The sequence below is a fragment of the Miscanthus floridulus genome, chromosome 6, assembly GCF_019320115.1.
Source record: "Miscanthus floridulus cultivar M001 chromosome 6, ASM1932011v1, whole genome shotgun sequence".
Classification (NCBI taxonomy): domain Eukaryota; kingdom Viridiplantae; phylum Streptophyta; class Magnoliopsida; order Poales; family Poaceae; genus Miscanthus; species Miscanthus floridulus.
In genome coordinates this window covers 96,348,693-96,376,662 of record NC_089585.1, presented here as the reverse complement: position 1 = coordinate 96,376,662, position 27,970 = coordinate 96,348,693, and the positions used below count along the sequence as shown (strand labels likewise).

The window sequence follows — 27,970 nt, the reverse complement described above, 5'->3', positions numbered from 1 at the left end:
AAATCGCCATATGATTACGACAGACTTGTTCCCAAGCGTGGCGGGCTCCTTAACTGAACACGTTCTCGTTCGCGTCGGATTACTTTAATCCCACCCCCGCCCCCGCTCCCGCTTCCACTTCCACTTCGATGAGTGGTACTGTAGTACTTTAATCCCAGATTTTGCTCGCCGTTCCAGATCTCCGTCAAGGTGGAGCGATGGCGGAAGTGGAGGCGCCGCTCATCACCGAGGTGGAGGGGGAAGAGGGCCGTGGCTTCCGCGGCTCCGCGTCCGCCGGAGGGGGCCGCTCTGGCCTCGGCAACGGCGTGCGGGGCGCGAGGCAGTACCACCGCCGCTCGGACGCGCTCGCGTACGGCGACCGGTACCAGAAGGCGGCAGCGCTCGTCGACCTCGTCGGTTCCCGCTCCGCCTCTCACTGCTCTCGCACTCTCCCCGCTTTGCTTCGTTATGTGAAATGCTGTGATGCTTTGCTGTAGCTGAGAATTGAGGTGCTGGTAGCCTGTTGATGTCCGTGAGGTAGTTTGCTGTTGGTGGAGTGGACGAATTTCCTGTTCGAGACAGTTGCGTGCTTACGTGGTGAGATGCAACGTTGAGCTCTGGGTTGTGGGTTGTTGCACAAAATTTGTTTCAGAGTTTGTGCTCTGGTTAGAACGTCGAGATGAAGCTGAGGTACCGCTTCATGTGCTATTTATGTTAGTTTCGGGTGGTTTGGATTTTGGAGTGTTTCGTCCTCTGGGGATACTTAACTATTTGTGCATATCAGCATATGGAGGAGCATTTACGTTCCAGTGCTTTTGCTTGTGGAGTTCACTGTTGACCTGAGTGTGTGGCTGCCATATGTTTGATGCTTGTTTGAAGATGATGCACTACTGTGCTGTGTTGTAGGATATGGGGTAGTTGTGATGTTGTATGTAACTAGTGATGATTTCACAGTTATGGCGTCAAGAAATATTTGCATTTGACACAGAATTTTACCTTACCAGAATTGACATTTTTATTTATTACGTGCCACAAAACAAGGTTATTTTATTCCTGAGAGCTGGGCTGTAGTTATTGGAGGCAAAATGCACTTTTGAAATGAACAATTAACGATGAAGCTTATTTGTCAATCTGAAATTAGGTTTTTGTTGTCATTTCCTGTGGCATGTTTGAAAATCTCAGTACAGTTTTGGTTGACAGGCAGAAGATGGTGTCGGTATCCCTGAGGATGTCTTGAATGACACAAGGTTTGAGAGGGCCATGAGGTTTTATTTCGTGTATCTCCGATTGGATTGGCTCTGGTCACTTAACCTATTTGCTTTGATTCTATTGAATTTCCTAGAGGTCAGTTCCCAATATTTGCGATCTCCATTTGTTATGCTGTATAAGTTCTTAGGTCAAGATTGACCTTTTGTTACTCGTAGCTGAAATTAGGCATCTTAAGTGTACCAAGTTTGCTTTGGCCAAAAAATGACATTTCATCGCAAGGACTATTACAACAATTAATGAGATATTTTATTTGCATTTCCAGAAGCCTCTCTGGTGCCAGAAATACGCCCCAAATACTTGTGATCAAAGGGATCTTTACTTTCTTGGGCAGCTGCCATACTTAAGCAAAACAGAATCACTCATATATGAGGTAAGGCTTCCTTGACATGTGTAGTGCTTCAGTGCCCAGGCAAGAACTTAACGACTCAAACCTTAAAGCGTTATTACGGTCAGTAGTGTGTTTCAGGGCATGTATATTTACCTTCAGTTACCTAAAGTAGTCTTTTACAAATTTTCAAACTTTCAGTTAGAGTTGGAGCTACCATAGTATACAATTGTGCATGTTTTGAATGAAGAACATATAGTTTCTTATAAGGAGTCTGAAAATCAGAGCTTTATGTTGCTTACTCTTAATTTCAGGCCCTTACCCTTGTCATTCTTGTCTTGGATATCTTCTACCCACTTTCCTATGAAGGTTTAAATATTTTCTGGAAGAACTCCATGAACAAATTGAAGGTAACACATTTGTCTTCGCTTATGTCTTCTTGGGCACATTTCTGCATAGGTCTGAGTGCTTGAATATTATTAATTTTTGTGGTTTGAAAGAGTGAAAATAGGTATTGATACACTATAATATCTTTATCCAGTAAACCATAAATTGACATTTTAGAATGTGTAGCTAAACTTTGCTTATCAACATATTATGCATATTTAAACCATACATATGAAAATGTGGTGTAAATCTATCTCAATAAATTACTTCCATCATATTATATTTTAATAAAATAGGGCGGCTAAAGTTGTGTTTTTGGAGACCATGCCAATGACAAACATTAATTTTCTTTCATATATAGATGACTAGGAACAGTAAATAGAGGCTAGCAGAGTAGAGATCAGATAACTCAAACATTTAGTAAGGCATAGATGCTGATTGAAAGAGTTAAAGTAGCTTCTATACATTGCAATACAGATATAATGACTACGAGTAGAAAATAAATATCTTTGTTTTACTTTAAAGCTATCCGAAGTTCAAAGAGAAATGTCACCTCAAAAAGTAATGTCAGCAAAATGATTTGGAATTGATAGCAATTAGGATTGCGTGGAATTGTAGATGAATTGATTGGAGAGACCTATGTACATATATATAGGAGAGGAGATCTGGTGGCTTATAGAAATAGGACCTGCCGAGATCTCCTCCTGATATCTCTAACCATATATAGGGCTGGCCGGCTATACCAGGCACACGCCCAACATATACACACGCACAACACATATATATTCTAACATCCTCCCGCAGTCACAGCGTCGATGGAGCGAACGTTGAGACTGGATCGAAACTCCATGAAGACAGCAGTGGGCAAGCCTTTGGTGAAGATGTCAGCGAACTGAGACGTCGTTGGGATGTGAAGAACGCGGACAGCACCTAGGGCCACTCGTTCTCGAACGAAGTGAAGATCAATCTCAATGTGCTTGGTGCGCTGATGGTGAACGGGGTTGGAAGACATATATACGGTGCTGATGTTGTCACAGTAGACCAAAGCGGCATGGTGCAGAGGTGTATGCAGCTCAGACAACAACTGTCGTATCCAAGAGGCTTCAGCAACGGCATTGGCGACCGCACGATACTCAGCTTCTGCACTAGAGCGGGATACTGTGTTCTGGCGCTTGGAGGACCAGGAGATAAGATTGTCCCCTAGAAACACTGCGTAACCTGATGTGGACTTACGAGTGTCAGGACATCCAGCCCAATCCGCATCAGAGTAGACAATGAGATTAGGTGCACTGGAAGCTGTAATATGTAAGCCCAACTCCAAGGTGCCACGAACATAGCGCAGAATGCGCTTCAAGGCTGCAAGGTGAGGCTCACGCGGGTCATGCATGTGAAGACACACCTGTTGCACGGCATAAGCAATGTCCGGCCGTGTGAAGGTGAGGTACTGCAAAGCTCCTGCTAGACTCTGAAAATCTGTAGGATATGCAATGGGAGCGCCATCAGCGGAAAGTTTGGGGTTGATGTCAACCGGTGTGAAACAAGGCTTGCAGTCTGCCATACCAGCCCGGTCTAGTATATCCAACATATACTGATGTTGGGACAAGAAGAGTCCACAACTAGTGCGCTGTACCTGCATGCCCAGAAAGTGATGGGAGTTCTCCCAAATCTTTCATAGAGAATTCAGAAGAGCTACAATGATGCGCTGGCGCAGATCTGTTGATGAGGCAGTCAGCACAATATCATCCACATATAACAGGAGATAGGCAATCTCTGAACACCGTCGATAGACAAACAGAGATGTATCCGTCTTAGCCTCAACGAAACCCAACTGGAGGAGAAAAGAGGCGAACCTGCTGTTCCAAGCACGAGGCGCCTGTTTCAGGCCATATAGAGACCGATTTAGGCGGCAGACGAAGTCTGGGCGAGAGGTATCCTCAAAACCAGCTGGCTGGGCACAATCGACGGTCTCTGAGAGTGTCCCATGGAGAAATGCATTCTTCACATCTAGCTGGTGAACTGGCCAGCGGTGGGAGACTGCCAAAGAAAGAACTGTGCGAACGGTGGCAGGCTTCACAACAGGGCTGAAGGTCTTGTCATAGTCAATGCCAGGGCGCTGTGTAAAGCCACGAAGAACCCAGCGAGCCTTGTAACGTTCGAGAGAACCGTCTGCTTTGAGCTTGTGCTTAAATATCCACTTGCCAGTCACTACATTGGAGCGCGGGGGTCGCGAAACAAGATCCCAAGTGTGGTTGGCAAGTAAGGCCGAGAACTCCTCCTGCATAGCTGCACGCCAATGAGGATCAGCAAGGGCGGCCCGATATGTCCGCAGAATCGGTGACAAGGTGGTCGCCTGAAGTGTAACCGGTTGTCGAAAACCAAATTTCCCACGTGTCCGCATGGCATGCTGGTTGGCCACAGGGACGATGGGAACTGCCCCACGAGGGAAAGTAGCAGTGACATCCGGTGGCGGAGGAGGTGAAGTAGTCGAAGTCGGCGACGGAGGAGGCCGCGGTCGACGGCTATACGTCAACCGAACTGGTGGCACCGGCGCCCGGGCAGCCAAGTCAGGCAGAGGAGGCCGAGGGCGCCGGCTATAGACGTGACCAGCCCAGCGCTGAAAGCCGGGCGGAGGTCCAGTCGGGCGAGGTGGTGATGCTGCAGGGCCGGCCGATGCCGGGCTAAGGCTGCCTGGTGGTGAAACCCTGCTGGGCACTAGCGGGCTGGCTGTCGAGGGAGCGGGTCCAGCCAGTGCAGGGGCGCTAGAGGCCAGAGGAGCAGCAGCACGCCATGGGGCGCTGCTCCCGGGGTGAAGAGCCGCACGTGGCTGTGCGGTGGCGGCGCCAGAAGAACCTGCAGGCATAAAACATGATGGCACTGGGGAAGCCACCAGTGGGTCAGTAGAGTCCAAAAACTCGAAGTCCTGGGGGGTGGGACGAGTGTTGTCCTCTGAGAAGGGAAATGATGACTCATCAAAGACAACATGCCGGGAAATGATAATCTGGTTGGAAGACCGGTCGAGACAGCAGTAGCCTTTATGATGAGGAGAGTAACCAAGAAAGACACACAAGGAGGAGCGGGGAGCGAGTTTGTGGGGGGCGGTAGCGGAGAGGTTGGGGTAGCAGCGACAACCGAAAACATGAAGATGCTCATAGGATGGAGGAGCCCCATAGAGAACCGTATGGGGAACTGAGAAATTGAGTGCCTTGGTTGGAAGAATATTAAGGAGTGTGGCGGTGGAAAGAGCCTCAACCCAGTAGGCTGGTGGGACACTAGCCTGAAAAAGAAGGGAGCGAACAACATTATTGATAGTGCGGATAATGCGTTCAGCTTTACCGTTCTGTGAAGATGTATATGGGCAGGACATGCGTAACTGGACGCCATGAGAAAGAAAGAAAGCGCGGGAAGTGTGATTGACTCGCGGCCATTGTCGCACTGGATGCCTTGAACAGTGACACCGAACTGTGTAGTAACATAGGCAAAGAAGTTAGACAGTGTGGAAAAGGTGTCGGACTTTAGTCGTAGCGGAAAAGTCCAGAGATAGTGCGAAAAATCATCGAGAACAACAAGGTAATACTTGTGCCCAGAAACACTTGGAATTGGTGATGTCCACAAATCACAATGGATTAATTGAAAAATATGAGTGGTTTTGGAGGTAGACGCATGAAAAGGTAAACGAGTATGACGCCCCAACTAGCAAGCATGACAAAGTGTATGACTAGCACTATTGTTACATGGAATGGCAGATGACTGTGCTAGCCTAGACAAAACCTCATGACCGGGATGACCAAGACGCTGGTGCCAAAGCGAAGGACTGGAGGCGGCGAGGAGAGCAGAGGCGGACTCCGGAAGCTGCAGTGGGTAAAGAGGACCGGAGCTGTCACACCTGACGATCTCTCTCCGAGAATGAAGATCCTTCATAGAACAACCAAGAGGGTCAAACTCCACAGAACAGTTGTTATCGGAAGTAAACTGGCGAACCGAAATGAGATTCTTAATAAGACCAGGTGAAACAAGGACATTATTAAGATGAAGATTGTTAGGTAAAGTGGTAACGCCAGTGGAAGTAACGGGAAGAAGGTGCCCATTACCGACAACAATATGAGATGGAAAAGATGAACGTGGAGTATGAGTAGTAGTAGTTATACCAGCATCTGAAGACATATGATTAGAAGCCCCGGAGTCAAAGTACCAGTTGGTGGAGGGGGGCTGCTGGAGCGACATCGTCTGGAAGTTGGACGCCAAGCTGGAGGCATCCCATCCTGGAACAGCGGGGCTGTATAGGCCGGCTGGTGGTACTGCCCACTGCTGCACACCGGGGTGAACACCCCAGCCCTGCTGGGTGGCGGCCAGCAGCGCATGGGGTACCTGCTGGCCACCGTCTGGCTGCTGTACACCGGCCAGAAGTGCTTGAGGATGTGGGAGCGTCATTGGGCGGGGTCCAGGCCACATGTTGATGGTCCCAGCCCATGGTTGATGAAGATTGGGCCAGCCGGAGGACCCCGAAGCTCTTGGAGCAGCGGGCTAACCGCTGGTGTTCGCTGGCCCACGACCGCCGCCACCACGCTTCCCGCGCCGGGTACGCTTGCCCCCCCACCCCCCGCTGTTGAAGGGCTGAGGCGGCGCCTGCTGCCGCTGCTGTGCAGGCGCGGCTGAAGGTGCAGTTGGAGCAGAAGGTGGTCGCGCACCAGTAGATGGCGCTGTAGTAGTAGTGGTGAGGGCAGTAGCCGGTGCCGTCGCCTCCATGTTGAGCTCCTCGAGAAGGAGATCATTGCGTGCCTGCAGGAAGGTAGGGAAGGGGCGCCCACGACGAAGATGAAGGCCAATTGCCTCGAATCGACCGTCGAGGCCTCGGAGGAGGTTGAGGACGAGCGTGCGGTCTTGAACGGGCTTGTCAAGGTCACGAAGAGCATCTGCCATGCCCTTGAGCTTCCTGCAGTAGGTGGTGATGTCTTGATCGCCTTGCTTGAAGTTGCGGAACTCCGCGTCGAGATGGAGGGCGCGAGTCTCGCGATTCCCGCGAAACTGGGACTCGATGGCGAGCCACGAAGTGCGAGCAGTATTGCCCGGCTCGATCACAGTGTCGGCAAGGGCATCGGTGATGGTGCCGGTGATCCACGTGCGGACGACGCAGTCCATGCGGACCCAGTCCGGGGAGGTGGGCGCGGTCACGTCGGATAGCACGTGACTCTCTAGGGAGTAGCGGCCGACGACGTGGAGGAGCGACTCGCGCCACCGACCGTAGAAGGTGGACGAGACGTCGAGGGTGAGTGGCACGAGGAGGCGGATGTTCTGCACAGCCACAGCCTGGGCGTGCAGATTGATCAGGGCAGCAGCTTCGTGTTGCAGCAAGGCATCCCGGAGATGCGTAGCGTCGCCGGCCACGGAGACGTGATCGTTGTCGCCGGAGGCGTCGCTGGCGTCATCATCGCTGCCGGGAAGCGGCTGGGTCGCGGCGCGCTCGAGATCAGCGCGAGCCAGGGCGGCACGGAGACGGGCGTCGGCGGCGTCGCGCTCAGCCTGGGCGGCGGCGGCCACGCAGTCCGCCTCTGCGACGCGGGCGAGGGTGGCGTCGTGGCGAGCCTTGGTCACGCTCGCACGTTCCGCCTTTGCGAGTCGCGCGGCGTCGTCCCGCGCGCGCGTCTCCTTAGCAGCAGCGGCGGCGGCAGCCGAGGCGTCAGTGACGGCGCCTGAGGCCGCGCTCGAGGGCTGCGGGGGCTGCGGAGCGAGCGGGGAAGCGGATGGAGGTGAGCCAGCCATGGCCGGTGCGGCGGAAACCGCGCACACGGGAAAGATCGGCGGGCGGGTGCGGAAGGAAACTCTAGACTCGTGATACCATGATAGCAATTAGGATTGCGTGGAATCGTAGATGAATTGATTGGAGAGACCTATGTACATATATATAGGAGAGGAGATCTGGTGGCTTATAGAAATAGGACCTGCCGAGATCTCCTGTAATCATATATAGGGCTGGCCGGCTATACCAGGCACACGCCCAACATATACACACGCACAACACATATATATTCTAACAGGAATATTTCTGGCCCTTGCCCACCACGACACAGTTTGGCAAAGCACCAATTTTAAGATAGTAAATTTAGGGATGCGTGCTTGATTTTGTGATAATTTAGTTTAATCTTGTAGTGCATGATAAACTATTCAGTCAGTAGCATACTAGCTTTGCACAGGTCTAGATCCTTCTGAGTTCTGCATTTTAGATGGAGCTGTGTTCAGGCATAGTACTTCTATTTTTCTTGTTTTACTAGTTCTTATTGTTAGAGATTTTCTCTATGCACGATTAAAGCTCTGCTTTACTGTTAGCTAGCCTGCCCCCTGGGAACTATCCCAGCGTGCTGCCTTGGCTCCTGGGCGTCGCCTGGGTTCCATAAAGTGTACTCTGTAATTGTCCTTTGATGAATTAACCAAGACAGCTGCAATACACATCTGTTCTCACTTGTCGAGTTGGGTTTGGGTATGTGTTTTTGCTGCTCCAGTCATTGTAATTTGTTCATGGTTCTGGTTCGGATTGCAGGTTCTTCTTCTCTTCATCTTAGCATGCGACATACTTGTGTTTATGCTTAGTCCTGGACCTTTCAGAGTAGCTCCATACATTCGCGTTGTATTTCTAATTATGACGATCAGGTATGTGTTTATCTGCCCAAACTGATGCTACTTCTGGTACCATAATGAACATAGTAGGAGGGCTTCCAACTAAATCCATGTATAACTGACATGGAATATAAAAGCCAAGAGGAGAGTCATACTGTTTAGAAACAAGGAACTTGAGACGCGCGCACAGAGCACGTTCATTGTTGGTTAAGGACTGCTGTGTTTTTGACACACTGAGTAAACATTCCTTTCTGCAATAGGGAACTGCGAATGTGTGCTGTTACGCTGGTTGGTATTGTTGGGACATACCTTAATGTTTTGGTAAGGTTTTGTTTTTTATACCACTCATAGTATCATATGCCTATAAGTTTGTTGTGCGCATTATCTTTTTCAGTTTCATCATATGATTTTGTCACCGGCATTTGTAGGCTCTGTCACTGTTGTTCCTATTATTTGCAAGCTGGCTAGCCTATGTAACATTTGAGGACACGCCACAAGGAAAGACCATTTTCACATCATACGGTACAACATTATATCAGATGTTTGTCCTGTTCACCACATCCAATAATCCTGACGTATGGGTCCCTGCTTACAAGTAAGCTGCGCATCACTATTCCTGAAGAGTTTTGATAATTCCTTCAGATTCACTCACACATGCTCACACATCTCTTGATTAGGAGCTCTCGTTGGAACGCCCTGTTTATTGTTATTTATGTGCTGTTAGGAGTTTACTTCCTAACAAATTTAATTCTTGCTGTCATTTATGATAGCTTTAAAGAGCAGGTAGAATCCTTCCTTACATCCTAATTCTCTTGAACATTAGTATTCTTATCTTCTGAATTCTGCTGTGTTCTTTCTATGCCAAAATGTAATTTGAATGCATGCATGGAACTTTTTTTGTGATCCAGCTTGCAAAACAACTTGCTCAAATGGACTCTATAAGGAAAAGTATTCTACAGAAGGCATTTGATCTCATCGACACTAACGTGAGTCCTTTTTTTATGTTCTCTTGGACATTGATGTACTATCCAATTTAGCAATTATATCTGTTCCCTTTTTCTGTGCATCAGGGTCAGGGCTACCTTAACAAGGAACAGTGCATATCATTACTTGATGAGCTAAACAAATACAGGTAACTAAAGTGTCTCCTTTCACTCTCTGGTGCATTATATCTTGTCAAATCTTCCCGGAGAATTGTCCTGTTCATAACCAAATTAGATTTTTCTTTCAGTAAGGATAGTATGATACTAAATTACTAACTAGTATCAGTATAGCACTCTAATTATATCTCGGTATTCATAACCTGAAATGTCTTTTGGTTTCATCTCCATAATTTACTATACACTTTTCCTACTCTTATACCCTTGTTGGTGCCCGCTTTGTTGTTGCTGTGCATCATCTTATGCTGTTTGTTTTTTAGTTTTGCACTTTTGGTGTTGCCACTGGCGCATAATAACATTTTGCAACAGCGCTTATGGTGGTCTTGAGTTACTTACTTGAATCTTTCTTTATTAATTTAACACAGTATCCAGTAGGGATCCAACATGTTAAATATTTAACATTTGATGTACACATCATTGAATTGCTGGTGTCTTTTAGATCATCATGTCATGGAACCTCTTTTTAGGTCGTTGCCCAAAACCTCAAAGGAAGATTTTGAACTAATCTTTGCCGAGCTTGATCGGAGTGGTGATTTCAAGGTATGATCCCACCCCCAAACACACACACAAAAGGGGGCTACTATAATAATTTGGTATATTGATTATATATATTTTTTGCATTCGTGATTTTTCTAAAGGCTTATTGGAATTTTGATTTTTTTTTTAAAATAACGTGTCTTCGATATTCAAGATATTAGCTTGAGATGGAATGCTATTGAGCTCCAAAATGTTTGTGGTTCGCTTCTTAAATTTTTAATAATTTGTTTGGTATTTTTCATGTACATTTGAATGTCTGCCATTTATAAATCAGAGAATGAATTATTTGTCTAAGTTCATTAGCACCATGATGAAGAAAAAGTAGGCCTTTGAGTGCTCCATCTGGTGGAAAAGACCAGTGTACGCCTTCTGCTGCATGCTCATGTTTAAGTATTTGTGCAGAAATGTTAGTCAAAGATTGGCTTCTCTACTTTCTGAAAGTTTTCAAGTTTTTGGACTGTAATTAAAAAATCTAGAGAAAATTAAGTAAATATAATATTGAAGTTCTGCTAGCTTCCCAGTCTGTTATCTATCACCTCTAACCTTTGATTTTTCAAAACGTAAATATGCTTGCATATCAATATTGATGATTCTAAATCATATACCCTTATACAGGTTACCTCCGAGGAATTTGCTGACCTATGCAATACTATTGCAATAAAATTCCAGAAAGAACCACCAGTATGTTGACTGCTTCAATTGCTCATAGTTTTGTGTTTATCACATGTCATGAAAATTCTGCTCATATTTGGACGAGGTTTGATTCAATGTCAAACATTTGTGTTATGTAACTTGCAGTGCATAAATGATAGTGCTGTTATGCTTAACCAAAAAGGGGGCATCAAAGATCTGATTTGATGCACTGTTCCAACACTAACAATAATGCCTTAGGATTTGTGTATTTAATTTTTGGGAGAGCAGAAAAGCACTAACTGTCAGCAATAATTAGATTAGGAAAAGATATGTACTACCACTAATACAAAAGTGATGTTTTTCAGATCAAAACTAGTGATATTTCAATCATTTACTTTTATTTTTGATCCCATGTTGTTGTAACTGACAGTTTGACTGGTTTGTATTTTTGTTTTCGTCTTTGCAGCCTTCATATCTGGAGAAGTACCCATCTTTCTACCATTCACCACAGTGTGAAAGGTTGAAGTCCTTTGTACGGAGTCGCCTTTTTGAGTATATTGTTGTCTTTGTTCTTCTGGTGAACCTAATTGCTGTCATTATTGAAACAACGGTATGGCAGTGCAGCATTATTTCCTTTTTTTTCCATATTTTATATTTGTCTCAATTTCATAATGAACAGTCATATGACCAGTGAATATGATTGTGATCTATAACCTTCATGTAAGACATAATTTGCTGCTGATCTCCCTCTCTTTCTCTGCAGCAGAGTTGGCAATGTGGTCAGCTCATTGCTGTCTTTTGCCCTGTTCAAGTATGGCAATAGGCCATCACTTGTACCAGGCTGTACTCTAGGTAGTAGAGGCTTAGCTCAGCCATATCTTAGTTGTTGGGGCTGATATCAGCCATGTCCTAGAGGACATTGTAGTAGGTGTACTAGTGTACCTTAGGAGGTACTAGTAGCTTGTATATATACTACCTCTATGCAATGGAAAAAGGCAGTTCAGTTTGCCACATTCAGAAGCAGAGCTTCGACTAGGGCTGGTGCTTGTGCTGTATGTGTGTTCCTGAGCTCAACCTCTTCTTCTACCTCTAGCCAAGTGAGTGTGTGGGTAAGCTAATTGCTTACCTGTGTAGGGCAGCAAGGGACTAACAAGTGGTATCAGAGCGCGTTGTCGGACTAATCGCCGGCGATGACGGACGGCTCGGAGACGGGTGATAGCAGTGGAGCTGCTGGAGGCGGCGGAGCTGCCGGGGCTGTCCAGCCACGACAGGAGGTCGTTGTGCGCACGGTACGGGAGGTCAGCGGCACCAGTTGGTCGATGTTGACTCGCACCAACTATGGCGAGTGGGCGGTGACCATGAAGGTCAAGCTCGGTGCCCGACGGCTCTGGAACGCCATTGACAAGGGCGCCGACAATGAAGAAGACAACATGTCGGCGATGGAGGCCATCCTCGCCGCTATGCCAGCAGAGTATAGAGAGCCGCATGGGGCGAAGAAGTCTGCTAAGGAGGCTTGGGAGGCCATCACGGCCATGCGTGTCAGCTCCGATCGTGCAAAGAAGGCAGCGGCCCACAACCTCAAGTTTCGCGACGGTGAGTCGGTGGAGGACTTCTCCCTCCGCCTGCAGTCGCTCATCGGTAAGTTGGGGAGCCATGGCATCACCATCGACGAAGAGGACGCGGTGTCTAAGTACCTGCGCTCTGTGCCGATGAGGTACATCCAGATCGCTCTCTCCATAGAGACGATGCTGGACATGTCCACCCTCACCATTGAGGATGTGACTGGCCGTCACCGGGCGGTGGACGAGCGCACAGAGCAGGCCATGGTGACGACGGACAGCGGCAAGCTATTGCTGACGGAGTGGGTTGCTCGGATGAAGGAGAAGTCCGGGGAAGCCTCCTCCAGACGTTGTGGTAACGGAAAGTGCCGCGGCAAGGCTTCTTCGGAGAAGAAGAAGAAGAAGGTCGACCCCAATGCCTGCCGGCGCTATGGGAAGACGGGTCACTGGGCAAAGGAGTGCCTAAACCGCAAGCAGGAGAAGAAGGCCGAGGCTCATCTCGCACAGGCTGACGACGATGATGAGGCCACACCCCTGATGGTGATGTTTTGTGCACTGCACGACGTCGAGGCAGAAGGGAAGGCAGAGGTGGTGGCGGTGACGGAGCGCGGGAAGGCTTCGAAGACCGTCGACCTTGACGAGTCGCGTGCCCAAGTCTACCTCGGACATATGGGCAGCGAGCAGGAGCAGAGGTGGTACCTGGACTCCGGCGCCAGCAACCACATGACGGGCTCCAAGGCGGCCTTCTCCGAGCTCGACGGGAACGTGTCCAGCACGGTGAAGTTTGGCGACGGCTCAAGGGTGATCCGAGGGTGCAGCACCGTCATCTTCAGGTGCCAGAATGGCGAGCACCGCACGCTGACGGATGTTTATTACATCCCGCAGCTGCACTCGAGCATCATCAGCATCGGGCAGCTGGATGAGCACGGGAGCGAGGTGTTGATCAAGGACGGTGTCCTCAGGATCAGGGACCGAGAGCAACGGCTTCTGGCCAAGGTAAAAAGATCCCATAACCGGCTATACTTACTCGATTTGAAGGTGGAACAGCCCATCTGCTTGGCGGCACAGTGCACGGAGGAGCCATGGCTGTGGCACGCTCGGTTCTGCGATCTCAGCTTCGACGCTCTTGGTCGGCTAGAGAAGATGGTGCACGGGCTGCCTCACATCGAGCATGCAGGCGAGCTGTGTGACAGCTACCTGGCCGGGAAGCAGAGGAGGCTGCCGTTTTCGAAGACGGCGAAGTACTGCGCGGCTAGGGCTGGATATCGAGCCAGCTCGACTCGGTCCAGCTCGAGCTAGCTCGTTAGGCTAACGAGCCAGCTCGGCTCGGCTCGTTAATATTACGAGCTAGAGGGGAAGCTCAGCTCGGCTCGTTACCGAGCTTGAGCTGGCTCGTTTAGCTCGCGAACTACTACAAAAAAATAGGACACATGTTTATATTGTTTATGCTACATTAATTCCAGAAGGTGACGTCCACCATTATGCAACCATACATGATTAATACATATCAAGTTCATAAAAAATATCAACCATACAACATAGCTGGTTCATCCATGAGCATGCAGTTCCAGCACACCACAAACTTAGGAAAGTCCACAGATTCAATGTCAGTATCATCACCTTCTCCCTGAAAAATAATCCATAAAATCAACATTTAAGTGCCACAACAATTATAAAATTAAAATTCATATGAAATAGCTGAAAATAAGGATTACATACCAATAGAATAGGTGTACACTTCTAGGTCATCATCATCATCTTCTGGAATCATGGTCGTGGGCTGATAGGCCTCAGCTCGTTTCAGCTCGTGAGCAGCTCGCGAGCTGGCTCGTTAAAATAGCGAGCTAGACTTCCAGCTCAACTCGTGAAAAAGTTAAAACGAGCCAAGTCGAGCCGAGCTGAGCCGGCCACGAGTCGAGCGAGTTGGCAAGCCGCGAGTATTTTGTCCAGCCCTACGCGTGGCAGGGGCTTTCGAGCTGGTCCATGGTGACCTCTGCGGGTCAATCATGCCGGCAACACATGGCGGGCGCAAGTACTTCATCTTGCTCGTGGACGACTGCAGCTGGTACATGTGGCTGCAGCTCCTGACGAGCAAGAGCGAGGCGGCGGAAGCTATCAAGGCGTTCAAGGCGTGTGCGGAGGCTGAGTCCAGGAAGAAGCTGCGCATGCTGAGGACGGACCGCAGTGGCGAGTTCACGTCGGTGGAGTTCGCCGCGTACTGCGCAGATCAAGGGGTAGTGCGCCACCACACCGCGCCGTACTCGCCGCAGCAGAATGGCGTGGTGGAGCGGCGGAACTAGACGGTGGTCAGCATGGCGCGGTCGATGATGAAGGCCAAAAGGATGCCGGCGGAGTTCTGGGGCGAGGCGGTGACCACGGCGGTGTTCATGCTCAACCGCGCGCCCACCAAGGCAAGACGCGGTTCAAAGCTTGGCACGGACGCAAGCCGAACATGTCCTTCCTCAGGACGTTCGGGTGCGTTGGCCATGTGAAGAACATCAAGCCCTTCCTCGGCAAGCTGGAGGACAGGAGCACGCCCATGGTGCTCTTGGGATAAGAGTAAGGCAGCAAGGCCTATTGGTTCTACGATCCCAAGGGAGGCAAGGTGGTGATCTCCCGGGTTGTGGTGTTCGACGAAATGGCGGCCTGGGATTGGGAGGATCTGGGCACGGGGGAAGACCGCGGTGTCAGCGGCACGTTCGCCCTTGAGCACTTGGTAATCCAAGGGGGAGGAGATGCAGGGGCTGAGGAGCCAGCTCCGGCAGCTGTGGCAGCAGAGGAGGAGCCGCCAAGTCCGGCTATGGCGGGTGCGGGCGAGCAGTCTCCACCAGCAGCGGCTCACACGCCTCCACCACAGTCCCCTGTGACTGTAGGACAGGGGACGCCTCCACTCGAGTTCGCCTCTCCGCCCACGGACATCGACGAGTACGTGGACGCCTTCCACGACGGCGAGGAGGTTCGTTTCCGTCGGGTGGATAACATCGTCGGCGACGGGGGAGCTCCTGGGCTGGCCACTCGAATCCTCGACGATACTCCTTGTCAGCGCGGAGGAGGCGCCCACATTCACGGTGGTTGAACGCGACGCCAATTGGCGCTGGGCGATGCTGGAGGAGATGAAGGCCATCGAGGACAACCGGATGTGGGAGCTGGTTGAGCCGCTGGTGGGCTGCCGGCCGATCGGGCTCAAATGGTTCTACAAGGTGAAGCGGGACGAGCTCGGCGCCATTGTCAAGCACAAGGCTCGGCTCGTCGCCCGCGGCTTGGTTCGGCACGAGGGCATCGACTTCGAGGAGGTCTTTGCTCCGGTGGCACGTATGGAGTCTGTCCGCCTGCTGCTGGCCATGGCAGCGGCGAAGGACTGGCGCGTCCACCACCTCGACGTCAAGTCGGCCTTCCTCAACGGCAAGCTTGCGGAGACGGTCTTCGTCAAGCAACCTCCGGGCTTCGCCATCATGGGGGCAGAGCACAAGGTGCTCAAGCTGCGCAAGGCGCTTTATGGGCTCGGGCAGCCCCCACGGGCATGGAACGCCAAGCTCGATGCCACTTTGGGCGAGCTCGGGTTCACCCGCTGCGCCACCGAGCACGTGTGCTCTACACGTGGCGACGGGGGAAGGAGGAGCTCATCGTTGGCGTGTACGTGGACGACTTGATCGTCATCGGAGCGCGTGCGGAGGACATCGATGGCTTCAAGCGCGAGATGGCGGCTCGTTTCAAGATGAGCGATCTCGGCGCGCTCTCCTACTACCTCGGCATCGAGATGAGATAGGGGAAGGAGTTCATCTCCCTGGGCCAGCGTGCCTATGCGGTGAAGTTGCTGGAGCGCGGCGGCATGGCGGAGTGCAAGCCGTGCGCGACTCCGATGGAGGAGCGGCTGAAGCTGAGCAAGCACAGCACCGCGGCAAAGGTGGACGCGACGCACTACCAGAGCATCGTCGGTGGGCTGCGCTACCTCACCCACACTCGGCCGGACATCGCGTTCGCGGTCGGGTACGTCAGCCGTTTCATGGAGGACCCGCGTGAAGATCACTGGACGGCAGTAAAGAGGTTGCTGCGCTACATCAAGGGGTCGCTTGATCAAGCGATCATCTTCCCCAAGCACGGCGGAAGAGGTGGGCTGCGGCTTACGGTCTTCAGCGAGGCACCCCCCAAGACTGAGGAAGGTGAGCCGGAGCTCCCTGTCTTCAATGATGCAGACATGGTGGCCGACATTGATGGTTGACGGAGCACCTCCGGTGTGCTCGTCTTCCTTGGAGCGGCCCCCTTTGCTTGACAGTGGCTGAAGCAAAAGATCGAGGCGCTGTCGACGTGTGAGGCGGAGTATGTCGCAGCGGCCACGGCGGCGTGCCAGGCTGTCTGGCTGCGTCGGCTGCTAGGCGAGCTGACCCGCAAGGAAGCTCACCCGCTAGCTCTGATGGTGAACAACCAGCCCGCCATCGCCCTCGCCAAGAACCCTGTCCTCCACGACCGGAGTAAGCACATCGACATCAAGTTCCACTTCCTCCGGAATTGTGTCGATGGAGGACAGATCGTCATCGAGTTCGTCGAGACCGGCAGACAGCTTGCTGACATCCTCACCAAGTCACTCGGGCGCCTGCGGTTCATGGAGCTGAGGAAGATGATTGGCATGGATGAGGTCAAGGCTCAGGATTAGCAGCAGGATTAGGGGAAAAATTGTAAGACATAATCTGCTGCTGATCTCCCTCTCTTTCTCTGCAGCAGAGTTGGCAATGTGGTCAGCTCATTGCTGTCTTTTGCCCTGTTCAAGTATGACAATAGGCCATCACTTGTACCAGGCTGTACTCTAGGTAGTAGAGGCTTAGCTCAGCCATATCTTAGTTGTTGGGGCTGATATCAGCCATGTCCTAGAGGACATCGTCGTAGGTGTACTAGTGTACCTTAGGAGGTACTAGTAGCTTGTATATATACTACCTCTATGCAATGGAAAAGGGCAGTTCAGTTTGCCACATTCAGAAGCAGAGCTTCGGCCAGGGCTGGTGCTTGTGCTGTATGTGTGTTCCTGAGCTCAACCCCTTCTTCTACCTCTAGCCAAGTGAGTGTGTGGGTAAGCTAATTGCTTACCTGTGCAGGGCAGCAAGGGACCAACACTTCATGCTTCTGACTTCTTAGAGGTCAAATGTATTGAATCTTTGGAATACATGCATCAAAGCTTCAAATTATAAGTGCTTCTTTTACAAATGAAAAAAATGAGAGCAATTCTTTGTATTGGTGGAAGGTAAACTATCATGTTTCATTCACTAAGTATGTGTTCCATAGTAAATATATGAATATTTTTGTCCCACATGAGGAACCTTCAGGAAGGTTGGTTTGTTCATGTTTACACATGTAATATGATAGGATTCTAATTCTAACTTTTATATGCATTAACAATTGTAGTTAAAGAGTCTACATTAGTTTTACTAGTTAGGTTAGTTATTTTGTAAGACAAAAGTAATTTTGGAGCAGAGGCATGACGTAGCTAACTTTCTTTATTTGTCTCCACACCATCCCATCTCATGTCTCCTCCATGTCATGAACTTGTATGATATATCCACCAAGTGCAGCATGTTTTCCTAGTGCTGGATGCCATGATACCACACTGATCATGACTTCCCAGATGATGATCTTCTGGGTATTCATGATGGTACGAGAATGCACACAAAACAAAAATGAAATATGCAATCTTGACAATTTTTTTAACAAGAGTTCTACAACTCTGCCAGAACAACAATCGTTACAAAATTTTATGAGGATTCCCCACCATATATATCCTTTTACTGGCATGGTGAAATAAGCAACCTATGTTTGCTTTGTTCCATTGAAAGTCTTGATTGTTCGATGTCTCGTTTCTGCTGAAACAAAATATATAATAGATACTTCTTAATGCAATGATATGCAGCGTATTTGAGAAAAAAAAATAATAGATACAATAGTGTACCTTTCTTTTACAAATATAAACTGGAATTGAAATTAATATAATAGCATACTGAGAGTTTGAGTCAAATAAAATGCAATCTCTTGGCTGTGATCTTTGCAGCTAGATATAGAGAACAGCTCTTCACAGAAAGTGTGGCAAGAAGTTGAGTTTGTCTTTGGTAAGTATATTGTGGTGAACATGTCCTTAATCACTCTGATGGAATTTATAATGGTATATTATGTCGAGTCTTTGACTTTCTAACTTAAAGTCAGTCTCTTTGTTATTTATGCTACAATGTTCCGGTAGTCTTTTTCACTTAATTTGTCAAACAACATTGCTTTTTGTTCTTGCTGCTGTTCCAAAATGTAGGTCGTTTTAATTTTGTTCTAAGTCAAACTTTTCTAACTTTGACAAAGTTAAAAAATATTTAGTAACGTCTAAAATACCAAATAAACGCTCTATCTCATATTTCATGGTGCACTTAATGAAACTAATTTGATGTTTTAGACATTGGTTCATTTTCTATAAACTTGGTCAATATTAGAAAAGTTTGTCTTAGGACAAAACCAAAACGCCCTAAATTTTGGAATGGAGGGAGTAGCATACAGCCATAGTACTGTTGCAAATATGAATCAGTGAAATGGTCTGTAGCATGTAGTCACAATGAAAAAGGCTGCAGTAAACATCTAACTTTCAAGTTTTAAAATGAAAACATCTACATCATTTCCTAAATACAATTACGAAAAATGAACTGGTTCTTGTGATGATCCATTTTCAAAAAAAGAAAAAAAAATCTAGGGATGATACCTTAGTGTCCAAAACATGCCAGCATTTTCTATTTGGGGTATCTTGGTCCAGTTGCTATGCATTTCCCTAGAATAATTAGTAAATTGCACATGCCTACAAAATCTCCACTAGGTGCATACGCTGCATGACATACATGGACTTTAACTCCTCTCTTCTGTGATGACTGGATGCTTTTGGTCCAAGTACTAGTTATGACTGCTAAGTATATCTTGACAATGGGTATGGCCTTAGTCCTTTTTGGTAGGTTGCTAAAGTCTCATCAGCTATGAGTGGCTTTTCATTTATCATGTCGAATCGCAAATTGCAATGCTTCTGCGCATAAGCACTGCCACAGTAATATAATAAGTTATAAAATACCTGTTTTCTCTTTTGTGAAGCTCATAAGAAATATATGCTAAATATGCGAGTACCTGATTGGCTATTTATAGACTGGTCATTGCTTTTGCTTAGTGAGGTAACATACTATAATAGTGTTGCCACAACGTAAATTGCATTTCCTACATTTTTTTCCTTTTTGTCACCTCCTATCTTTCCTGTTGACACTTAGCTGAGCATTTGAAGTGCTTCCTTGGTGCTATTTCATCATGGAAGACATTATTCCTGAAACATTTATTTAACCATATATTGTGTTTCCTTTATTACCATGAATGCTAATACTAATCTTATGTTGTAGGATGGATCTATGTTGTGGAGATGGCACTCAAAATATTTTCATTAGGATTTGGCGCCTATTGGATGGAGGGTCAAAATAAGTTTGATTTTGTGATTACTTGGACTATTTGTAAGTGTAACCTCAGTTCTAGAAGAGTTTATTTGTACTGTTCCATTATTATTATTTTTTCATTTTGCATTGTATTAAGAAAAAGTCACTTGCACTGCAAAATATTTTGGTTCAAAAGATTAGCTCCATTTTTACAATAAAAACCTGTAAATTCGCTGAATCATGCATTTCAGTGACTTTTTGTAAGAACAGAAATCTATATACGATACATAATAATGTTTACATGTCTATAGATAAGGTAGCAAGATACTGATTTCCAGTGGTTAGTCTTAGATCTGATTTGATTGGTAATCAACTTAACTAATCATAGCCATGTTTTCTTTCAGAACAAATATGATTGTGCCAGATGCATGATGCTTGTTAAATTTTAAGATTTTTTCTATCCTTTTTTAGAACACACAAGAAAGCTGCATATCCTTGCATTAAGAGGATAACATAAGAAGCCAAATATGTAAAAAGTACAAGTAAAAATAAAGGTAATAAGCTACAAAAACAAATATAGTTTATCTATAAAGCCTTCTGAGCTACAAAGACACCTTTTCTCAATATTTGGGGAGTTTGCATACATCTCCTAAAGTCATCACTGTAAATAAGTTCGCGACAAGATGCTTGACTTGAATTATTTATTTCATTTCTATGAGGGCATCTTCTGAAGTCATAGTGATTTTAAAAAAAATAAGTGTACTAGCAAATGATTGTTGTAGTATCTAACTTCCCATTTCCCTGTAGTTATTGGAGAGACCCTGACATTTGCCTCCCCATCAACGCTTCCTTTTCTTTCAAATGGAGAATGGTAACTTCACTATTTTGGATGCACTACTTTCAAAAATTTAGTCTAGTCCTTGTAAATACACATCATTCTTACAAATATGCCTAGAAGTCTAGAGGGCTTAGAAGTCTCTAAACTTGTGAAATATCAACATTATGCATCTATGTTAAGCTATTATTCAGTTTCCTTTATATTGCAAATGCAAGTCAAGAACCTGCCACCGTCACAATTATGTTGAGCTACATGTGTTGATGATTCAGGGTGTACTCCCAGAGTTGTCCTGTGCTGTACGCCTGTACTCCTAAAAATTGTAAATTCAATATTTTTGCCACTTAAGTTGGTTTCAAGATGATATAGCACTGAGAAAAATCTGACAACATTTTCTTGTTGCTTGCTGTAACAATCTTGCTGTCAAATATGTGATTCATTTTCCTTTGATTTTTCTGTTAACAGGATTCGATATCTTCTCCTTGGAAGGATGTTGCGTTTAACAAGAATTTTGATGCAAGTTCAGCGTTTCAGAGCATTTGTTGCGACATTCTTTTCCCTCATGTCTAGCTTGTTGCCATACTTGGGGATTGTGTTTTGTATACTTTGTGTATACTGTTCCATTGGTTTACAGGTCCTAATATAATTGTGCTTTGCCATGATAAATTTTATGCATAAACTAGTTCACCTGAGAGCTTAATTATTATTAAATGGTTAGTTATCACAGCTGTCAAGTAAGGAATTTAACTTAAATCTACAGTCTGTAAAGGACTGCAATTTACTGATTCAGTTTGTTTAGTTGAACACCTGTATAATAACTACATATACCTGTTGGCTAGATTTTTTTTCTCTTTGATCACAAATTATGTGTAACACCTGTTGCTTGTGCTTTTCCTGAGCTGAACTACATGCATTGATTGTTGAAATACCATAGGCATTTTTTACATCTCTGTTTTTCATAAGATGATAGTTGTGGCTCTTTTGTTTGCAGTTTTTCGGTGGCATCGTGTACGCAGGAAACTCGAAGTTGGAAGAAACAGATCTCTTTGGGAACGAGTATCCTTTTTTTTTGTCTTGATCTTCATGTAGACTTCTACAGTTTGTCCTGGCTCACATGGCCTCTATACTAATACTTTAACTATGAAATCGAAATGTACTATGCCCAGTACTGTCTATTTTTCCCTTGACATATATAGTTATCTTCTTTTCAACTTCAATGACTACCCAAGTGGTATGGTTACTCTGTTCAATTTGTTAGTGATGGGCAATTGGCAAGTCTGGATGGAGGTAAGAATTTCGCATGCACCCTTAAACCGCAATCTGCTTTCTTTCTTGACCCATCTCTTTTAGGGTTCTGACATGTAACCAGTTTGTTATGCATGTCCTTTTATTTTGCTTGACTTGATTTTCTAAAATCTAAGGAACTAGCTTGAAATACTTATGTCTATTTCCCTGAAACTGCCCCCTAATTTTTCATGGTTTCTGGATTGTCTGTCTAAATGATTATTAGAAGATTTCTGCCAGAAGTATTGAACCAATTTTGTTTTGGATGGCATTTTTTCCCCTAACCTTCCCCATTCTTTCAGAGCTATGCACACCTGACTGGAAGTTCTTGGAGCCTGGTTTATTTTGTCAGTTTTTACCTTATTTCAGTATTGCTGCTGCTTAATCTGGTAAGATATTGATTTTTTTTTTCTTTTAACAGTTGGCCCAGGCTTGAAGGGCAGGCCTGGTGCAGTGGTGAGAGCTGTCTCACTGAGTCACCAGGTCGTGGGTTCGAAGCAGCCTCTCTGCAGATTTTGCGGGGGGAAGGCTTGCCTCGGTTTTTCCCTTCCCCAGACCCCACTCATGTGGGAGCCTCCGGCACTGGGTCTGCCCTTTTTTTTTAGTTGGCCTAGGCTTCTGCATGATATAAGTTTTCTATTGTCGTAACAGAAAATTCGTTAGTTATGATTGGTTTGTGATTAGCTTTAGACTTTATTTAGAAATGATACTTCCAAGTATGCTTTTAACCCTTTTTTTTGTTATTAGATGTCTTGTCACCATATGGTCTCTCCTTTTGTATTTTCAGATTGTGGCATTTGTGTTGGAGGCATTTTTTGCTGAGATGGAACTGGAGAAAGCTGGAGAAGCTGATATGCAGGTTAGACGAATGTTTCTGCTTATAACAAATTATCATTACTCTACTCAGAAAACTGGTGTAAGTCAGTAATTAACTAAGGAATTGCTGGCACCGTATTTGCTAATGAGGACAGAATGCTATCCAGTTGTCATGGTTACTTTGTCCTTTGACTACTTTGATATACACAGCTTCACAGTATTGTTTTAAATAGTTTGAAAATTCGCCTCTCACTACTTTTTTTCTTTTCGAATACGCAGGAGAACTGCGCTTAATTATATTAAGAAAAAAAGGGGGGGAGAGACCCCAGTTACAACACACACCACACCACTCCAAAATAAAAGTACAAACGCGCCTGTGGAAACAAAGAGGCGACCAAGACTAGACGTCCTCCAGACTACAGGGCTACAGGGGGAGGGGGAGGCTGGGAAGCCAAGAAAGATAGCCCCCGAGCTCCCGCCACAGCCCAAAGCCGACTCTCTTCTAGAGCAAAACCCAAAACACCACCCAAGCTGGGAGTAGCTCCGTCAAAAACACACCTATTTCGGTGGTTCCACAAGGTCCAAGCTCCTAAAAGATCACAAGAGAGTTGAACCCCTTCCTTGTTAACCCAACAGTAGCATTGCTTGAATTTTCCCACCACACATCAAAAGACAAATCTGAAGGCTGTGGACAGAATTGTTGAATCCCAAAGTGCTGGAGCAAATAGAACCAAAATTGCCGAGCAAAGACACAAGAAACCAGCAGATGGTTAACGGTTTCCTCCTCTTGATCACAGAGGTGGCACTGTGCCGGATGTGGCAGCCCCCGCCTTGCAAGCCGATCAGCCGTCCAACACCTGTCATGTGCGACCAGCCACATGAAGAAACGACACTTGGGTGGAGCCCAAGATTTCCAGATTCTCTCATATGGGCCAAAAAGAGTGGATCCTATGAAAAAACCCTCATATGCTGACTTGGCCGAATACTGACCACTAGAAGAAAGACGCCAAATGTGAGCGTCTTCAACCTCCGGCTGTAGCTGAAAATCATAAAGGAGATCCCAGAGATTGAGGAACTCCACCGTTACTTCCACTGTCATGATACCTCGATATCCAGAACCCAAGCACGATCAGTAAGAACTTCTTCAACTGTGCGTTTATTTACTATCCATTTTGGTATTCCAGCAAGAAGATGAGGGGCTAGGTCTGCAATTGATTGTCCATTCAGCCATTTATCAGCCCAGAAAAGAGTGTTTGCCCCATTGCCAACTTCAGAGACAACCGCTAATATGAAGAAGGCTTGGACCTGTCCAGGCACCTGGATAGGAAAGTTCGCCCAGGGCCTATGGGGTTCCGTTTTCTGAAGCCAAACCCAGCGCATCCGCAGCGCCCATCCAAGAAATTTCAGGTCCGAGATCCCCAAACCACCAAGCTCCGGTGGACGGCTCACCTTGCCCCATGCCACACGACAATGACCCCCTTTTGCTTCCTTTCTTCCCCTCCATAGGAAACCCCGTCTAAGTTTGTCCACAGCTTTGATGGCCCAGGGAGGGAAGTCTATGGCCATAACAAGGTACACTAGCATAGCAGTGAGCACAAACTGTACCTGCACTTTTCTTCCAGCCCTAGTCATGAGGTCCGCCTTCCAACCTGGCAGCTGATCTGCAATCTTATCAATAATAGGCTGGATCTGCCCCTTAGTGAGCTTCTTAAGGGAGAGGGGTAAACCTAAATATTTGCAAGGGAATTCGGACACCGCACAAGGCAACAGGTTCTGGATGGTGGTCAGCTCCATGTCACCACACCTGATGGGTAAAACACTGCTCTTTTGAAGGTTGGTTTTAAGCCCCTAAGCATCACCAAAAAGATTGAGAATTTCCATTACCAGATTGATGTCACCAGCTTCCGGCCTGAGGAACAGCACCACATCATCGGCGTAGAGAGAGATCCTGTGCTGTAAAACCCGCCTGGAGAGGGGCTGCAGGAGTCCCTCATTGGCTGCCTTTGAAACCATGTGTCCTAGAACGTCCATAACCAAGATGAACAACATAGGTGATAGGGGGTCACCCTGACGCAAGCCCCGCTGGTGAACAATAGAGTTGCCTGGAATCCCATTCAGTAGAACCTGAGTAGAAGAAGATGCTAACAGCCCACTGACCAAGTCTCTCCAAATTGGCCCAAAACCCAAATGTTGCATCACCTCAAGGAGAAAAGGCCACGACACTGAGTCAAAGGCCTTAGAAATGTCTAATTTGAGTAGAATTCGTGGCTGTTTTTGCTGGTGAAGGAACCTTGCTGTTTGCTGGACCAACATGAAGTTATCTTGGATAAAACGACCTTTAATGAAAGCGCTTTGGTTGGGAGACACCAATTGTTGCAGCCGGCTTGCCAGACGATTGGCCAGCAGCTTAGTGACTAGTTTAGCAAAGCTATGAACTAGGCTAATAGGCCGGAAATCCTTTGGCCGTTCTGCTGAGTGCACCTTAGGGAGTAGGGTGATGAAAAGAGGCTTAATTTCACTAGGTCTGATAAGGGAATTTTAATGTAGCATCAACGACACATTGGGCACTAGTAGCATGAGTTCAGCATGTTTTACCGCACTAGCTACTTGATGAAGAACTTGGCACACTTACATTTTTAAAAACTTTCTTATCATTTTGTCACCATTTTACTTCATTTGCCAACTAAATATTTCATTAAAAGTAGTTACACAGATCATTTTTTTTATGAAACAGGAGGGGTTTCCCCCTACTGGAATTTATTAATTTTTTATTAAATTTACAGAGTGCCGAAAACAAGGCTTAGGATACAAAGAAGGAAATGAAGAAAATCATAACTATTATACAAAGTTGTTTAGCCATTGATCAAACGAAGGTTGGTACTTGCTTTTGGCTCGTAGCTTAACTAGGGCCAACTCCTTCTGGAACACCATCTTGACTGCTCCAAGTGAATGCTGATGTGATTCCTAAAAATAACATCATTTCTAGCAGTCCAAATAGCCCAGCACATAGATATAATAATTTCCATGTAGATAGATCTCTGAATTTGATCTTTGAAAGCAGAAATGGTATCCAGCAAGTTTGACTGTATGAGATGAGCTAAATTCAACAAGTTCCAGCAGCTCATGGCAAAAGGACAGTGGAAGAATAAATGTAGGAGAGATTCCTCGACATTTAAGTGGCACAGAACACAATTATAACTTTCCAAATCCATGGTTTTCCTTCTGAGCAACTCTCTAGTACTGAGTCTATCTTTTAACAATAACCAGAAGAAAAAATTCCTCTTGGGTTGACAATGAGAATTCCAAAGCCACTTGTATGCTGGATGAACTTGCCTCTTGCCTATGAGTTGTAAATAAGCCTTGTTTGAAGTAAAGAACTGTGAACCCCAGATATAGGTCCAGGTATCATTACCATCATGTAAAATTGTATCAGCCATAATAGTCCCAAGCTGCTGATACTGACTGAAGGCCTGTACAGAAAGTGGCAAATGGAACTGATCTGACATATCCTCAGAATTAATGAATGCCTGCAGTCCTGCACAGTGAGATGCTTGTCCTTGACAAAGGAGAACAACTCTGGAAATTGGTGGCTGAGAAATCTATCATTCCAAGTGTCTTTCCAGAAAAAGCAAGAGGACCCATCTGAGACTGTTACAGATGCCAAACCTTTGAAGGAGGTTAGTGTTTTGAGTGTGTCCCTCCACCAAAAAGAACCTCTGTTACTATTGGGTGGTAAACTGCCATTGGAGTAGTAACAATTCCAGACTAGCTGCACCCAAGGCACATCAAGCTTGTTAAAAAATCTATGCAGATATTTCAAAATCACTTCTCATTCTGAATATAGAGGTTTAAGGCACCTAGGCCACCACTATCTTTTGGAACACAAACTAGCTTCCAGGCAGCTTTAGAGGGCTTTTTTCATCTTAAGTCTGACCCTCTCGACAGACAATGTTTCCTAAACTTGTCAATCTGCTTGATGACTGTTTTTGGAAGGAGGTAGGTGCACATTGTGAATGTTGGTAATGCAGTAAGGACAGCATTAGTCATTTGTAGTCTTCCTGCTTGACTTAGGAAAGATGAGATGCTTGTTAGTCTCCTCTCACATTTATTTACAAGAGGCCAGAAATCTGCCAGTGGGCTTTGATAAACTCAGAGGGAGACCAAGATATGTAAAAGGCAATGTACCCTTAGAGCAACCAAAAGTTTGTGCTAGAATATTGAACCTCTCTTCACTGATGTTGATTGGCACCATCATAGACTTGGCATAGTTAACCTTAAGTCCAGTTGATTCAGCAAAAGAATTAAGAATAGCCTTCAAGAAGAAAAGTTGCCTAGCATCTCCTTGCATAAAAATAAGAGTGTCATCTGCATATTGGAGAATGGGAAAATCATGATCATGTGGCAAAACCAGAGGCAAAGTAAGGAGGCCTTGTTGCTGAGCTGCATAGTTACACAGATCATTGTATCTAATGTTGAGGGTATTTGTCCACCCTTGCAGGATTCTACCCCCGAAGGAAGAAACAAGCGGCGATCCATGCGGTAATCAACTGAAGTGTATTTGCTAAGTTCTTCGTACCTTACTGTTGCATCCTTTGCTTACAAAGTGCTGACGTGCTGCAGTGTGAACACGAAGGGTACTATGGTTGATATTCTTCTGCACCATATGTTGAGCAATGAACTTGATGGATCTCAAAACTCAGATTGATAACTCATCTTAATGGTACTAAGACTACTAGTACAAGTTTAAATTCCCCTAAAAAAGAAGACTACTAGTACTACCCTGCTTTTCGTTAACTTCAACCACGGCTTCCATTATGAATACCTGTCTCATCTCTACTCTACAGCATGTCCAAAGACTTCGATTGGTAGCATATATATACCATTTGTATAGCTTAAAAGTGACAGCAGTTGCTGATGGAGGCTTATTTATCTGCAATTTCAGTCAATATATATACCCCTTACATTTTTGTTGTTAGCCTTCTGATTTCTGACGGTATGGAATAGACAGTATTGATTGCATTAAGCAACTCGTATGAAGCGAAATAACAGTTCTGGAGTCAAAGGTGTCCAATCGTCTCCCTCCCAAATTATTATTAATGAACTCTCGATGCAATGGGTGATTCTTGCTTCTTCGGAGAGAAATAAGTAAGGCT

General features: G+C 46.3%; 1 protein-coding gene across 7 annotated transcripts; it reads left to right on the top strand.

Moving 5' to 3' along the window:
* The first annotated feature begins 11 nt into the window (after window positions 1-11).
* On the top strand, window positions 12-27,792 carry LOC136456373 (two pore calcium channel protein 1-like). Of its 7 annotated transcripts, none has more exons than XR_010759424.1 (24): window positions 12-392; window positions 1,180-1,323; window positions 1,511-1,618; window positions 1,888-1,983; window positions 8,493-8,602; window positions 8,830-8,890; window positions 8,998-9,164; window positions 9,247-9,352; window positions 9,478-9,555; window positions 9,640-9,701; window positions 10,197-10,269; window positions 10,882-10,947; window positions 11,366-11,509; window positions 18,493-18,550; window positions 19,853-19,960; window positions 20,690-20,753; window positions 21,183-21,351; window positions 21,709-21,773; window positions 21,914-22,004; window positions 22,304-22,390; window positions 22,789-22,860; window positions 25,601-25,690; window positions 27,316-27,356; window positions 27,438-27,515. XR_010759424.1 is itself a non-coding variant. In XM_066456210.1 (24 exons), the coding sequence occupies exons 3-24, from the start codon at window positions 1,240-1,242 to the stop codon at window positions 27,520-27,522; spliced, it is 1,995 nt and encodes a 664-aa protein (XP_066312307.1). In that variant the 5' UTR covers window positions 253-392; window positions 477-576; window positions 1,180-1,239; the 3' UTR covers window positions 27,523-27,792. The 7 variants fall into 7 exon arrangements, 5 of the variants coding, with proteins under 5 accessions (XP_066312305.1, XP_066312304.1, XP_066312307.1 ...); XM_066456210.1 differs by lacking the exon at window positions 25,601-25,690 and adding an exon at window positions 477-576 and having other exon boundaries at window positions 253-392; window positions 27,438-27,792; XM_066456211.1 differs by lacking the exon at window positions 25,601-25,690 and adding an exon at window positions 477-669 and having other exon boundaries at window positions 253-392; window positions 27,438-27,792.
* Window positions 27,793-27,970: the final 178 nt, after the last annotated feature.

Coding starts and splice junctions, on each gene's coding strand:
- LOC136456373 (XM_066456207.1), top strand. CDS start 198: ATGGCGGAAGTGGAGGCGCCGCTCATCACCGAGGTGGAGGGGGAAGAG. Junction 8,603..8,829: donor TTTCTAATTATGACGATCAG/GTATGTGTTTAT, acceptor TTTCTGCAATAG/GGAACTGCGAATGTGTGCTG. Junction 18,551..19,852: donor AGAAGTTGAGTTTGTCTTTG/GTAAGTATATTG, acceptor CTTATGTTGTAG/GATGGATCTATGTTGTGGAG.